The 15,840-nt window shown below is 35.3% G+C and overlaps 2 protein-coding genes and 1 long non-coding RNA gene across 3 annotated transcripts in view; 1 reads left to right on the top strand and 2 right to left on the bottom strand.

Annotated features, from left to right (window-relative positions):
* Positions 1-15,840, bottom strand: part of LOC147760101 (uncharacterized) — a 215,946-nt gene that overhangs the window by 195,024 nt on the left and 5,082 nt on the right. The gene's annotated exons all lie outside the window — the stretch shown is intronic.
* Positions 1-15,840, top strand: part of LOC112041646 (uncharacterized) — a 52,866-nt gene that overhangs the window by 30,043 nt on the left and 6,983 nt on the right. The window lies entirely within an intron of this gene.
* On the bottom strand, positions 335-14,176 carry LOC147760106 (uncharacterized). The gene is made up of 2 exons (XM_086995534.1): positions 12,958-14,176; positions 335-461 (listed from the first exon to the last, which is right to left on the bottom strand). Exons 1-2 carry the CDS (start codon positions 14,174-14,176, stop codon positions 415-417), a joined length of 1,266 nt encoding a protein of 421 aa, XP_086851660.1. The 3' UTR covers positions 335-414.

Below are 15,840 nucleotides of genomic sequence, written 5' to 3' on the forward strand. Positions count from 1 at the left end.
ATTTTCTTTGAGAAAATGGAGGAAAAATGTGAAAATACGAAATTCGAACCGTAGGCCTACAGAATAAAGTGTTTATGCGAGCTATCTGTCTTCCGTTCGAGGCTCGGGTGTCCTCTCCTCGCACCGAGTGTCCTTATTTAGCTCTGCTCTGCGTCGCCAGATCCGCTCTCCGTGTTCACAGGTCGAAGCTCCTTGTGTAACTGTGTGGGTATATGGTCGTAGAAAGGTGTGTAGGTGAGTCCGCACCCTCTCACGTCGTGGCTCGAACTGCTCTTAGTCTACTAATATACTGCACTCCCGCCAGGTGGTGTAGACTCATCTCCGTAGTTCGGGGAGTGCTTCCGGCACAATCACAACACTCCTCCCCTCTTTATTTGAAAGAGATGAGTTTACTTCAAGTTTTTCCTGATAGAATCATTCAAGCAGTTCCTTAGCAATTCCAGCGGTGCTCACCTGAAATTCTTGAAATATATACAAGTTTAAAAGATATTTACACAAAGAAACGGTACATGTACAGATTTACAAGGGAGTCCCCAAAAACAAAACAAATGACTCCAATATGAACAAAGTTACTTTACATATTTACAAAGACTGAGTCTACAAAAACAAAAATGACTCCAGCATGGACAAAAATAATTATTTACACAGGAATCCACAAAAACAAAACAAAAGATTCCTGTAATTCAGAGAACACAATTGACAAATTCTGAGAATGACGTCTCATGGCTTCAGCCATTCCAGCATGACAATATTATAACTGTCACACAGGCATCACTCTTGATTCATCACTGTGACTGTGACTCTGGGAATATTTACAATCCAAGTGAATGATCATTAGAGGATAAAGTCAAAGACAGTTAAGGACCAATATCTGTCGTATGACAATTATCTGCATGACATACGCGTCACACACTCTTGATCTATCACTAAAGATTGAAGCTCAGTAACGATATAATATCTGTCACTATGAGCTAAGTGTAGTGATGTAAAATCTCCTACACTGTTCTTTAGAGTGCAACAATATAAATCTGTTACACTATACGGTAACCACAGTACAGATGTTGCCCATATAGGTTAAGATCACTGGTTAGATAACCGTTTAGTCTCTTTCTCTGGCTACAACCAAACCATGCAACTAGACATTATCCCAGTGGCTGCAGCATGTCCTTACAGTACCATCATCCAAGTTCACTTCACACATAAAGAGACAACCAGTATCCCTACCCCTTTAAATAAAAAGTAAGGCCAAATGTACATATAGCTACCAGACAGAGATAACAGTCAACTAATCAAAATCCATTCAATCTCCAGGGTTTAGATTGTAATTCTATTTCGTTTCTATACAAATGAGGTCATACGAGATTCCCGTTTTATGCGAGAGCACATGCGCACTTGCGCATATCTTCACTTCCGGTTTCTTGTCGAGCGAGCACAGCACGTGAGGCCAGAGAGCGGCACAAAACTCAATGAATACTATGGCTGATAAGGTCGGAAATAGACCAAAAGTTACAAAATGCCGCAGGGCCACAAAAATCTTCCGACGGGAAGTCAAAAGAAGTGGTGACGCATCACAATTTCTAACACGGAATCAAACATTGACGCAGAATAACGTTAATGAGAGAAATGAAAATGGCGTGTCAACGAGTACCGATAATGCCACGACTGTGGTGGGAAAATCAGTGCAGCATTAGAATAAATAACTGGCTCACTGAAGAATATGAAACGTAATATTTAGAAGCAAATGGAGGATTTTACAAAACAAAATCAGGTATGAATATCCTTCTCATGTTTATTAAGAAGAGTAAATGTCTGACGACACGTCTGTGTTTACTAGTAGTGAAGAGTAAATCTCTGACGACACGTCTGTGTTTACTAGTAGTGAAGAGCAAATCTCTGACGACACGTTAGTGTTTACAAGTAGTGAAGACCAAATCTCTGACGACACGTCTGTGTTTACTAGTAGTAGAAAATATCTGACGACACGTCCGTGTTTACTAGTAGTGAAGAGCAAATCTCTGATGACACATCAATATTTACTAGTAGTGAAGTGCAGAATTCAGATTACTGGTTGATATGGCAGACGCTGCCCATGAAGTTGATACATGTAAGATAAATGATAATAATGAAAATAAATTAGAGGAATAATTTTACCAGGAAAATGATGAAAAATTGTCTCCTTCTAACTGTGATGGTTTGAAACCAATAATAATAAATGAGGGAAAAATGGCCTAGCATCTGTCGTGATGCTGAATCATAAGATTGAAGGTTTCACAGAGTGAACATTTAGTTAAAAGGGTGATTCCTCCTTGACACTTGAAATAAACAAAAAAGAAAGAAGTTCATAAAGAAAAGATTGATGTTTTTATAACAAGAGATGACGCATCTATTAGAGACACAGCAAAAATATTAGAAAAATATCAATGTCAAGTTTGCACGAGTCTGTTATGGACAGTTGCATTATAGGAACTAGAGAGAGGAAAAATTAAAGCATTAAAAGAAAATAAAGATGATTATGAAGCTGTAATGGATTTTACAGATAAAGGAAGTAGACCTAGAATGGCGGTCTAGAAATATTTTTATATGCAACATGTAAAATTAATCATGGCAATGCACAGATTGAAATTCAATCGAATGCTACTCCTTTAGCATGGTTAGATGAATGTAGAAATATGAGAATTGGTGGATTCTTTACTGAAGAATTTTATTCTGTCATGATAATTTTAATGCATTTGATTTGCTTGTTATAAAATGGCATTACATGCCTTAATTCAAAATATCGAAGGAAAGATATGATAATACTACTGCAGTTGCATATATTACACGTGAGGTTTTGAAATCCTCATGATTAATTTGTGATGAAATAGTATCACAAATAGAGGAAAAAAAAATCATTACATTGAAAATGATATATGGCTTACTGCTAATTATTTGCCTGGAATATAAAATGTAAAGGCATATAAGGAATCAAGAAATGTGAATATTACAACTGAATGGTCACTAAATATTATGTATTTAAAAAGTGACAGATATATTAGCTATGCCACATATAAATTTTATTAGATCAAGATCAAATAGCAAATGAGGAATATTTGCTGCTTGGAAACCAGAACCTGGTACTGAATACAACAATGTTTTTGATATCTTAGGAGAATGTATTCCTCCTTTTCAGTCTGATGCTCAGGATAATCAAGAAGTTCTGGGAAAGATCAGGCAGATGCTTAAGTTGTGATACCTTTATGGTTGACGCAAGCATGGCTCAATTAATTTAAAGGAAATATTCACTAGAAGATATTCCTATTCTTTTACTGCCAGCAACAACAGTATTAACATCTTTTCTCACCAGAAAGGGGTGACACACCCAATAGGAGACTGTATGAAATTTTTGGCATGCAATGTATCACGAAAACTGTCAAGTCAGATAGAATTACAGAGAAAGCTATTGAAGTCATATTTAAAGCATGTAAAATCATATTTAAAGCATGTGCAAAAAACCACTATTCAGTCTATATTAAAAAATGAAGAATGTTTTCAAATAAAGTGAAGGTCGTTTTGAGTATAGACCAACTACAGCAATGTGCTAGACTTTTAAGTACATCTCTATGAAGATGGCTCAAATAACAGTGCTATAGACACTGATAGATATGCATTATCAACAACTATTGGCATTGTTGCTTCGACGGTTGGGAGACATCCTTAGATTATATGGTTCTTGAAAGGAGTTTTTAACACTGACCCAGTGCACCCAGATATCAGAAAGTTTGACATGTATCAATTGATTAACATAACTTAAGAAAACTGTCACCAGTAAGACAGTTATCATTGAAAGATTTTTTTTTTTTTTTTTCAATGAAGTTTATCATCCTCATGTCTCTTACATCTGCGCAAAAAGATTTTGTGCATTTATTGAAGTTCAGAGAGTTAGAACTTCACAAAAACTGTTTTATTTAAAATCAAAGAAACTTTGAAACAGTTCAAGACCAGGTGTTGGTACAACAACATTTACATTTTTATGGTACCCCCTAAATAGGGGATTGCATACATTGATATGTGTTAAAGAATATTTGAAAAGAACAAAACCATTAATAAATGGACAAAACCATTAATAAATGGCAAAGTAGGAAAAAAAAAAAATATTAGTTATTGAAAGCCTTAATTCATCCGTTTCAAGAGATACAATATCAAGATGGATTCGGATGTTGATGCACCAAGCATGTGTATAAGAATCATTTAAGGCTCATTCAACCCAAGCTGCAGCAGTGTCAGCAGCATAATTTTCCCATATATGATATTCTTAAAAGCAGCTTGATGATTTTCAAGCAAAGCTTGCTAAGTACTACAATAAACCTGTTTAAGGGAAAGAATTTTCTAAAGCAGGTTGAATAATTGGAAAAGTTATGTAGTATTATATTTTGAGCTAAACTTGCTCTCGTGACCAGCAAGCTTCGAACTGTGAAGATATGCGCAAGTGCGCATGTGCTCTCGCATAAAACGGGAATCTCGTATGACCTCATTTGTATAGAAACGAAATAGAATTCAAAAATTAAATGAGATTTATTGAAATTTAATTGAAATTCTATGAAGTTTCTAATACAAATGAGAGGTCATACGCCCACCCACCTCCCCTATTCCACAGCAAAAAAGGGGGAGGGGGGGAGTGCCTGGTTTACATAGAAACATGTAAAACCACAATTATGGGTTGATATTTATAATGAACCTAAGATAACTTATGTTATCATGTAAAAAATCATAACCATATTTATGGGTTGATTTTTATGTACAGACACAGATGTGTCTGTACATATAGCCATCACCTGCGTCTGTCGTCGCCGTTGCCGTTGCCGTTGCCGTTGGCGTGCACTTTTACCGTAAACACGATAAGTGGAAAACAGTTTTACGTTTTGACTTGAAACTTACAGAACTGATGAATATTCATAATATTCAGGTCAAGTTCGAAAATCAGCATGATCGGGCCATTTTTAGGGAAGTTATGCTGTTTTTTCACTTTTTTCAGCATATATGCAACACCGTAAACACGATAAGTGGAAAACCGTTTTACCTTTTGGTTTGAAACTTACAGAACTGATGAATTTGTATAATACGCAGGTCAAGTTTGAAAATCAGCATGATCGGGTCATTTTTAGGGAAGTTTTGCTTTTTTTTCACTTTTTTCAGCATATATGCAACACCGTAAACACGATAAGTGGAAAACCGTTTTACCTTTTGGTTTGAAACTTACAGAACTGATGAATTTGTATAATACGCAGGTCAAGTTCGAAAATCAGCATGATCGAGTCATTTTTAGGGAAGTTTTGCTTTTTTTTTCACTTTTTTCAGCATATATGCAACACCGTAAACACAATAAGTGGAAAACCGTTTTACCTTTTGGTTTGAAACTTACAGAACTGATGAATATTTATAATACGCAGGTTAAGTTCGAAAATCAGCATGATTGGGTCATTTTTAGGGAAGTTATGCTTTTTTTTCACATTTTCTCTGATTCAATTCTTAGGCATGTTAATAGTCTCATTATTGAACTAATAAGATATGTAAAAGTGTTTTTTATGTACAGACACAGATGTGTCTGTACATATTGCCATCACCTGCGTCTGTCGTCGCCGATGCTGATGCCGATGCCGATGCCGATGCCGGCGCCGGCGCCGTGCACTTTCCTTGTAAACACGATAAGTGGAGGGCAGTTTTACTTTTTGGCTTAATATTTACAGAGCTGATGAATATTCATAAAACGCAGGTCAAGTTCGAAAATCAGCATGATCGGGCCATTTTAAGGGAAGTTATGCTTTTTTATGTACAGACACAGATGTGTCTGTACATATAGCCATCATCTGCGTCTGTCGTTGTCGCCGTCGTCGCCGTCGGTGCCGTCGTCGCCGTCGTGCACTTTTACCGATAACACGATAAGTGGAAAACCGTTTTTGCTTTTGTCTTGAAACTTACAGAACTGATGAATATTCATAATACGCAGGTCAAGTTCGAAAATCAGCATTATCGGTTCATTTTTAGGGAAGTTATGCTGTTTTTTCACTTTTTTCAGCATATATGCAGCACTGATAACACGATAAGTGGAAAACCATTTTACTTTTGGGCTTGAAACTTACAAAACTGATGAATATTCATAATCCGCAGGTCAAGTTCGAAAATCAGCATGATCGGTTCATTTTTAGGGAAGTTACGCTGTTTTTTCACTTTTTTCAGCATATATGCAGCACTGATAACACAATATAAGAAAAACAGATGGGGAAATTGTCATTATACTAACAGGACTGGTCAATCTTACTAAAACATAGGATGAGTGCGAAAATCAGCATAATCGGGCCATTATTTTAGAAGTTATGCTGTTTTTTCACATTTCCTCAGATTCAATTGTTAGGCATGTTAACAGTCTCATTATTGAACTAATAAGATATGTAAAAGTGCTTGTTTGACATTTCCTGCATCTTTATAACATTGCTAGTTGATTATGTAAAAATGATGGTAAACTTGTTATTGTGTATTATGTTATAAAGTGTCAAAAATGGAAATAAACTCATATCATTGCAGTTTGTCAGATTCAATCATCTACTATCTTCAGAATCTCAGAATGGAGGAAATTGGACATTTAACACTGTTCTATTGATATTTTTCCCATCTCATCAATTTTCTTAGTTGATCATATACAAATGGTAGTAAACTGTTTATTTTGTTTTATGTTAAAAAAGGGTTTTAAAAATAGAAGTAAACCCATTGCAGAGCAGTGCTGTCTTGTTTCAGCATGTATGCAGCACCGATAACACGATAAGTGGAAAACCATTTTACATTTTGCCTTGAAACTTACGGAACTGCTGAATATTCATAATATGCAGGTCAAGTTCGAAAATCAGCATGATCGGGTCATTTTTATGGAAGTTATGCTGTTTTTCACTTTTTTGAGCATATATACAACACTGATAACATGATAAGTGAAAAATCATTTTACCTTTTGGCTTGAAACTTGCAGAACTAATGAATATTCATAATACGCAGGTCAAGTTTGAAAATCAGCATGATTGGGTCATTTTTAGGGTAGTTATGCTGTTTTTTTTTTCACTTTTTTTAGCATAGATGCAGCACCGATAACACGATAAGTGGAAAACCATTTTACCTTTTGGTTTCAAACTTACAGAACTGATGAATATTCATAATACGCAGGTCAAGTTTGAAAATCAGCATGATCGGGTCATTTTTAAGGAAGTTATGCTGTTTTTCACTTTTTTCAGCATATATGCAACACTGATAACATGATAAGTGGAAAACCATTTTACCTTTTGGCTTGAAACTTGCAGAACTAATGAATATTTATAATACGCAGGTCAAGTTTGAAAATCAGCATGATCGGGTCATTTTTAGGGTAGTTATGCTGTTTTTTTCACTTTTTTCAGCATGTATGCAACACCTATAACACCTTTGTGCTATATGATGGTACTGTATGAAATTGTCCCTTGGGTTATCCCTAATTAAATTAAGGTCTATAAAGTCTTGCCTAGTAATTAATTTTCTATTGGCCATTAAATGAGATTACATAAAACACTCGTTGAGATTTCCCTGTAAAGTCCCATAGGTTTAGCTCTGTTAACTGTGTCACAAAATTAGGATTTGGTGATAATTATGCAGATAAATAGTGTTTAACATTGCAAATAAATTTACAACAAAAAATGTGTTATGCCAACATGCTATAGATGAATAACAGTGCTTTATTTTTCTCAAACTTGGTGGGGTTATTAATATCAATTTAATACAGCTAGATTAAAAGTTTGAATAGCAGCTTTATTGGAATTTTTTTACGTTTTATTAATTTTTTTTTAAATTTATTTTTCAAACACTAGCATCTTCAAGATGTGATTTTTAACTCCCATCCACCAGAAGTGCTGTGCATGTTCTGTATTTTTGTATATAATCGTTATTTCTTCAGATTTAATTCTTAGGCATGTTAACAGTCTCATTATGGAACTAATAAGATATGTAAAAGTGTTGTTTTGACATTTTCTGCTTCTTAACAATATTGTTAGTTGATTATATAAAAATGACGGTAAACCTGTTATTGTGCATTGTGTAATAAAGTATCATGAATGGAAAGGAACTCATCATTACAGTTTGTCAGATTTAATCGTTCACTATGTTCAGCATCTGCAAATGGAGCAAATTGGACATTGAAAATTGTTCTATTGATATTTTTCCTATGTCAACAATTTTCCTAGTTGAACATTTAAAAATGACAGTTTATTGATTATTTTGTTTTAAAGAAGGTGTTGAAAATGGAAAGAAAATCATTTCAGTACAGTTATCTCTTGCTTACGTTTTGGCATTTTGAAAGTGTGACTCTGAACTTCCATGGCCTTGAAGACCTTCCCAAACCACATTTTCTGAATATTCATGGTACTTTTATTTTTATTTTTTTAATTTGATGGTCATTATGCTGTTAAGTATTATGTTTTATTGCATGAAAGTTGAAGAAAACCCTATTTTGGACACTGCTGCCAGGATAGCGATTAAGGCAAAACCATGTTACCTACGATACTGAAACTTACTGAAAAGTTTCATAAGACAGAAGTGCAGCTTGTGTTTGAAAACCAGTGTGATTGTTTTCTGTTTTGAAAGCAATGCAGGTTTATAGAGTGCTATACTGGCATTTTCAAGTTGTGACTTATCACTCCCATCTGCCAGGAGCCCTGTACTCTTACTTTGTAACATTTTCTGTATTTTGTTAAGTTAATGATTCTTAGGAGTCAAGAATGATTCTTAGGATTGACATACAGCCCCCCCAAAAAATAATAAATTATATATATATGTATAGATATATATTTTTTTAATGAGTTTAAACAATTTTTTGTGTAATTTTCACTGTACCTCATTCTGGCATTTCCAAAGTTTAACTCTTATCAGCCTGACACCTTAGGGACTATTTCCAGACCCTATCACGCTAACTGTGGACCGATCTATCTCCATGGGAATTCTCGCTAAATTGCAATCAATGTAAGTGGCTTAGCTGTCTGTCACGTCTACTGAAATTGGCATGCCAGAATCCTAAGACTCTCAAACTGAAAGCAATTTAGTGAGAAACCCCTTGGAGTTGGATTGATCCTGTTAGATTGATCTAGGTATGGGAACTCAGTCTAATGCTTGATACACATTTAACTTTCATCCTAATCCAATGTTATGCAGAATTAGAATTTGATGTTGGCTATGCAGTTACAGTAAGCATAATACATTAGTTCATCAGAATTGACAGTATCCTATTTCCTGCGTTTTTATTTTCTGGTTTTTGTCTGTACATTTGACAGCTTTGCTGCCTTGTTATAATACACCTTAGATAATTTTTATATTATCTGAGAAACATATAAGGAATTTATATTCCTTTTGTTGTATAGTGGTATTATAATTGCAACAAATTTCTGAGTTGCAATGCTGGTCACTCGAGATAGTGACTATCGTGCGCATGTGCTCTCGCAAAAACGGAAATCTCGTATGACCTCTCATTTGTATTAGAAACTTCATAGAATTTCAATTAAATTTCAATAAATCTCATTTAATTTTTGAATTAACAGAAATGAAACACCTTTCAGAGATATAAACTTTCATAAAACAACCTTCTGAAATTAAGGTTACCTGCTACCGCATGAGCAATTAGACCACTTTAGATGCACCTGTCATTCACCTTAAGACATCCTTAAACCATCTAAATTTTAGTCCCTCAATGCTCTAATCCAGCAGTAACATACAAACGGTATCCCCTTTTTACAGATCATCCAGAAACATTCCAGATAGACACTTGCACTAAACATGGTAATAAGGATTCCGGATTCCAATATATACCATACAGCTTGAATAATAAGCTTTCAAATACAAACCAAAACGTTCACGTCACTTATAATTGTTATCTCTGCACTTGCCAAAAGTTAAGTCCTATCACTGGAATTTCATTGCACAATGTATAAACCAAGATCAAGAACTATACAAAGGCAAGATTTTTTAAATGAAGACCCAGAATAATACTTGTTAGAGTGATCTTTATAACAGTTAACAAGACAACGATGATGAATAAAGTCCATATTGCAGATTTCCAGCAATAGCAACTTCAAAGATATGACTTTCGTTACCAAGGCTACCAAACTCCAATTAACCGTAATGCCTTGTTAAGGGACTTTATCATTCAACTTTATTTGCAGAAAAATATCAACATGAATACCTTTTCTTCACCACAGTGACTGTAATATCCGCCAAAACACAGCAGCAATAATCACTTCAGCAAGTGAACCAACTAGAGCAGAAACATTACAACTTAACTGTTCAAAAGACCATGGCAAACAAATATCGATAGGAAATCTGGGATGTCAAAGATGAAAATAACAAATACATCTTTTGAGTCTGGAATTTTTCCTGACCTCTGTAAAACTGCTGTTGTAAAGCCTCTCTTAAAGAAGAGCAGTCTTGAAAGAAACGAGCTGAAAAACTATAGACCAATTTCCAATTGCTCTTTCATTAGTAAATTTCTGGAAAAAATGGCATTCTCGCAACTGAACAACTACTTAACAGCACATTCTCTGTATGGTAAATTCCAATCAGCCTACAGAACTGGTCATAGTACTGAAACAGCCCTGCTAAAGGTTCAAAATGATATCATGCTCTCATTAAACAATCACTGTGATGTCATCTTGGTCCTCTTGGATCTTTCTGCTGCTTTCGACACGATTGACCATGATATTTTACTACAACGTTTGCAGTGCAGGTTTGGCATTACAGGAATGGCGATTGATTGGTTGAGCTCTTACTTAAAGGGAAGAACACAAAAAGTGGAAATTAATTCCCTTCTTTCTGCCCCTGAAACCCTGAAATATGGTGTTCCGCAGGGATCGGTGTTAGGCCCACTACTTTTTTCACTCTATATGGTGCCTCTTGAGGAGATCATTTCTAAGCACAATCTTCAGACCACAATTTTTGCTGATGATACTCAGATTTATGTAACTTGTGATAGTCGGTGTGATTATTCTGTAGTGTCAGACATAGAGAAATGTATTGATGAGATCGGGGTGTGGATGCTTTCAAATAAGCTGGCTCTAAATGACACTAAAACGGAAATAATCTGGTTTTCATCTGAATTTAAAGATAGAAAGGACTGTGCTACTAACACTAATGTTCGCATTGGCAATGTGTCTGTGAAAGCATCTGTCAGTGCTAGAAATTTAGGTGTGTTTTTTGATTCAGCTGGGATCTTTGACAAGCATATAGACAGTGTTTGTAAGTCGGCATCTTTTTCACTGTGGAGAATAGGGAAGATTCGGAATTTACTAAATATAGAAACAACTACAAAATTAGTTCATGCTTTTATTACATCAAAATTAGATTATTGCAACAGTATTCTTTTTGGGGTGAGTGACAGCAAATTGAAAAAAATCCAATTGATTCAAAATTCAGCGGCCAGATTAGTTAAAAAGATAAGGAACCAGAGCTTAGATCATATCACTCCAGTGTTAAAGGAATTGCATTGGCTGCCAATCAAACAAAGAATTTTATTCAAAGTGTTGTGCATAATTTTTAGAGCTTTTAAAGAAAACGCACCTTGTTATATTGCACATCTTATTCAGTCATCTGAACCTCGCAGGTTAACAAGAAACTCTTTTGAAAACAATTTTATACTCAATCACTGTGAAATAGACAGAAAATGCAACAAATTCTATGGAGACCGGGCTTTTACTGTTTATGCTCCAAAATTGTGGAACAAATTGCCTTTTAGTATCAGAGCTGAAAGTGACTATAATACTTTTAAAGCCTGTCTTAAAACTCATCTTTTTAAAGAATTTTATGGTTAGTGTTCCTTTAAGCCTTTTAGTTGTTTATCATTTATTAAGAGTGAGCTTGGGTTAATTTTAGTAGTATTTTAAAGTTATATCAATAAATTTTCTCTGCTTTCTCTAATTAATTAATTTTATCAGTAAATGTTAAAAGTATTTTAGTATTGTTATTTTTAGACTTTTTTAATTATTTGTAAAGTGCATTGAAATGTAAAAAATGGAATGCGCTATATAAGAAATAAATATTATTATTATTATTATTAAAGTCAAGTTATGGTAAAACAGAGCATGGATTTGATTAACAAAATGAAGTAAGAGCAACAAAATATAAAGAAATGACGACTGTAAATTTGACAAACGAATATTAAGATACAAATGATACAGCCCAGACACACCAATGTCAGACAATAAATAGAACTTAAAGGAATATAAGATAACAATGACGGAAACAGACTGAAGAGATAACAATACATCTGATAAAGTCTAGACACACCAGCATCTGACCATAAAAAAGACATTAAACTAAAAGGAAACAATCTCACAAGCAGCATCATCTTGAAGCTGAAATTGTGTTACTATCATTTAATTGCAATCAAGAAACTTGCTCCGTCTTGTGCTGGCAGAATGACCCCTGTCACCTGTGAGTGTCAATTGTCATTATCCAAACACAAGGTCTGATTCTGACGACAAATGTCACAATTTGCTGCAGAAGCCCTGAAAGATCAATGCAGACAAAGACATCTTACAACAAAAAGAACAGACAAAAACCCACCAGGATCATAAGGCCAATTGCTAACATTTGAGAAAATTGATTGTACAGTACTAAATGATTGTCCCGTCCCTCTGTAGCTATGTGTAGCACCTAAAAGTGTTTGCAAAACGTGCAATGACCACTTTGCCTCCAACATGACCACCAGTTTATCTAATCTACCCTTCCCTTTAGGATAGCCCATTTCTCTGAAAACTTGAAACCTCCCTAGTTTCCCTTTAAATACAAAACAACTGATGTCATTGTGATCACAAGCACCACTGACAATGTTCACTTTATCAGACATAGCTTCACCAGCCAGGAATTTGTCATCAGCAGGTACAGGTTTTTCGCCAGAATAGAGGGACTTTCTATTTTGATCTTTACCTGGGACGTTGGTTTTATCATGTAACTCTTCAAACAAACCTGGTATCCTTTTACTCCCTTTCACTTTTTTGATTTGGTCGATGGAATTGCCTGAAGAAAATTCAAAATGTGACACATTGCTTAACCTGGAATGATTTTCAAAATCCCTTAGCCCTACCCTTGCTATAATTGGTTTTTGATCTTTATTTGGCATTTCTGTCATTTTCATCATTTCACCCCTTACTACAAGAGTACCAGCTTTGATATCAATGATCACCCCCAAATTTTGTAAAACGTCATGACCTAAAATCATTTCATCATGAATGGGAGCTATGTACTGTGTTTGGAAAGTACTGGATCCAAGTTTCATTTTCAGAGAATCGATGAAATAACCCTTCAGTACTGCATTGTCACTTGCCAGACTCATTGCAACATCTCCCAATATTGATGGTTTTCTTTTCAATTTTTCGTAAACTTTTGTGGAGAGAATGGTGACCTCCGACCCAGTATCAACTCGGGCATGGATTGGTAAACCTCCAAGCTTAAGTTTTACGTAAGAATTTGAAGCAACAGTCTGTTGAATAGGAGCTTTTGGTGTTAAATTTTGATCTCTCTTGTTAATTGGTTTTTTCCTTGCACACTCAGCTGGGTTAGGTGTTTTAGTGACAGCTTCTAGAAGATCTAGTTCACTTTCACTTGTTTGTGTAGAAATGTTACAGGTGCTTGTTGACAACTGAGGTACAGGATTGCCAATTTTGTGATTGTATTCAAGTGGATTAGTAATCTCACTTATACTGTTAACATGCACATCCATTTGTGCAGCAACATGGCTGTTAGGCTGGTGAGGTTGAGTAAAATTTCTCAAAGCATTCTCCTTATTTTTCTTCAACCAAATTTTGTGTTTTTCACAATCCCTTTTAAAGTGATCTGGACTATGACAGAAGAAACAGGTTTGTCTTCTACTCAAAATTGGTGTTGCTAATTTCAACACAGTTTCCACTACTTTTTCAAGGTTGTGCACAGGTGGAACTTCAGCAGATTTAACACTTTCTTTCTTTCTGTTTTCGAAGAGCAAAGAAACATGCTGATAATATTTCACTTTGTTTATAGCAGCCTCTATGCTTTTTGGTAGTTCTAAACAAGCATACTTTCCAGCCTCCCAGTCTGAACAACCTAAACAAAATTGTGTTATTGCCTCTTTATTGATGAAAGATTCTGGCAGATCCACATAGGCTGACATTGCTAGAGAAAGGACCCTTGCTGCCCAATCACCGAGAGATTCATTTGGTTGTTGGTAAGAGTGTTGAAATTCTACCCGGGCAATTTCAGGCAAAACTTCATCACTAAACCGAGTTTCCAACTTCTGCAAAATTTCCAAATATGAGAAGTCTTTACCCGATTTTGTAAGGCGTGTGTAGTAGTCTAGAGCATTTCCTTCTAGACTCCATGTTAGATAGTCTTTTGATTGAATATCGGACCAACCATACACTTCTTTATAGCTCTCAAATTTTTGTTTGAATGATTGCCAATTACTTTTCCCATCATATTTAAGAGAATTTGGAAGATCACTGGGATTTCCCCTCTCTTCCCTCGAAAAGTTGGAGTTTTTTCTTAAATTTTTTGAATTTACAGCTTGATGGTTTTTGTAATGGAGCAGGATGTTTTAAAGAATGTGTAAAGTGATCCTTCGATGTTAGTTTGCTATCCCATTCACACTCCTCCTCAGAAGATGATGTTATTCTTCTAGGGTTTAAACAAGATCTAGGACAATTGTTAGAAAGGTTTTCCTCATCTCCACTGCTACGAAAACAAGCAGCTTCAGAATGAGTATAAGCCCCCTGAATGTCATTGTTAGCACTACTGTATGGTGTTTTAGCAGCATGTAATTCTGTTTTAAAATGAGACCTAGATCGAGAAGTATCTTGTTCCTCATTGGAAGAACAAGCATGGGAAGAAAGTCTAGACTTCAGCTCACTTAATATTTCGCTTGATGGTTTTAGATGTTTTTGCGAATTTAACCGAAAATGGCCAGTTTCCGATTGACATTTAGAAGATAGTTTTTCTCTTTGAACTGATTTAGAATCAACTTTGGGCACTGAAGCCATAGCCCCTTCATCTGATTTTTCCATAGCAGCCAACCTGGCTTTTTCCTTCTTCAGTTCTGAAAGAGTTTTCCTTAATTGTAATAATTTGGCAAAGTTTTCCGAAATATGTTTTTCTAAATGTTTATTGGAGAGCTGTTCTCTAGAACTTTCGTTTTCCTCCAGTTTAGCATGACTGAGAGTAGTTGCATTGGTGTACATTGAAGCAGGTGATCTCCACTTTCTCCTATCATCCATAACTGCAATGAGTATATGAACAATAATAAGTCCAAAATAAAACAATATATACAAACTTACAATGGAGAATGTGATAATGAGATACTTGTTGAACCTGAAACAATTTCCAGCAGACCACAAACAGCACACCTAAGACCAAAAGTTGCTAGGCTTAAGTGAGACTAATTAACAGTGCATTAAAAGCTCCTGAAATATAATCAGTTCACTGCAATAATATCAACTGAATAAAATTGCTAAGCCAATGTGAAACAAGTCCCAGTGCATTAAAAGCTCCTGGATTTGACCAGTTCACAACAACAATTGAAAAGCAGTGTGAAACACACCTGATTTCAACTTGGTCCCAATAAACTAGAGTAATGTAAGGTTAAAAGGGTAAAAGTGGTTGAACAGTTCACAAGAAATTTCACAAGGCGTGTACTCAAGTGTATGAAACAGAGTTGCCGGCTATGAGCTTCTAAGATGATAACAGCTCACCTGTGATACAGTTGAGTGAGTTTGTCATGGAGAACGAATAAAGCGAGTATGTGGTGTTATTATTTTCAAAAAACTTGTCAAAATTTCTTTA

This window comes from Lingula anatina, chromosome 9 (assembly GCF_051362555.1).
Source record: "Lingula anatina isolate TDL-2025a chromosome 9, LinAna3.0, whole genome shotgun sequence".
Taxonomy (NCBI): Eukaryota; Metazoa; Brachiopoda; class Lingulata; order Lingulida; family Lingulidae; genus Lingula; species Lingula anatina.

Bases quoted from the DNA above. Each gene is read 5' to 3' on its own strand.
- LOC147760106 (XM_086995534.1), bottom strand. From the start codon at position 14,176: ATGTCAGCCTATGTGGATCTGCCAGAATCTTTCATCAATAAAGAGGCA. The intron at 462-12,957 runs GTAAAGATCAAA...ATATATTTCAAG, and splicing joins TGATAAAACCAACGTCCCAG to AATTTCAGGTGAGCACCGCT.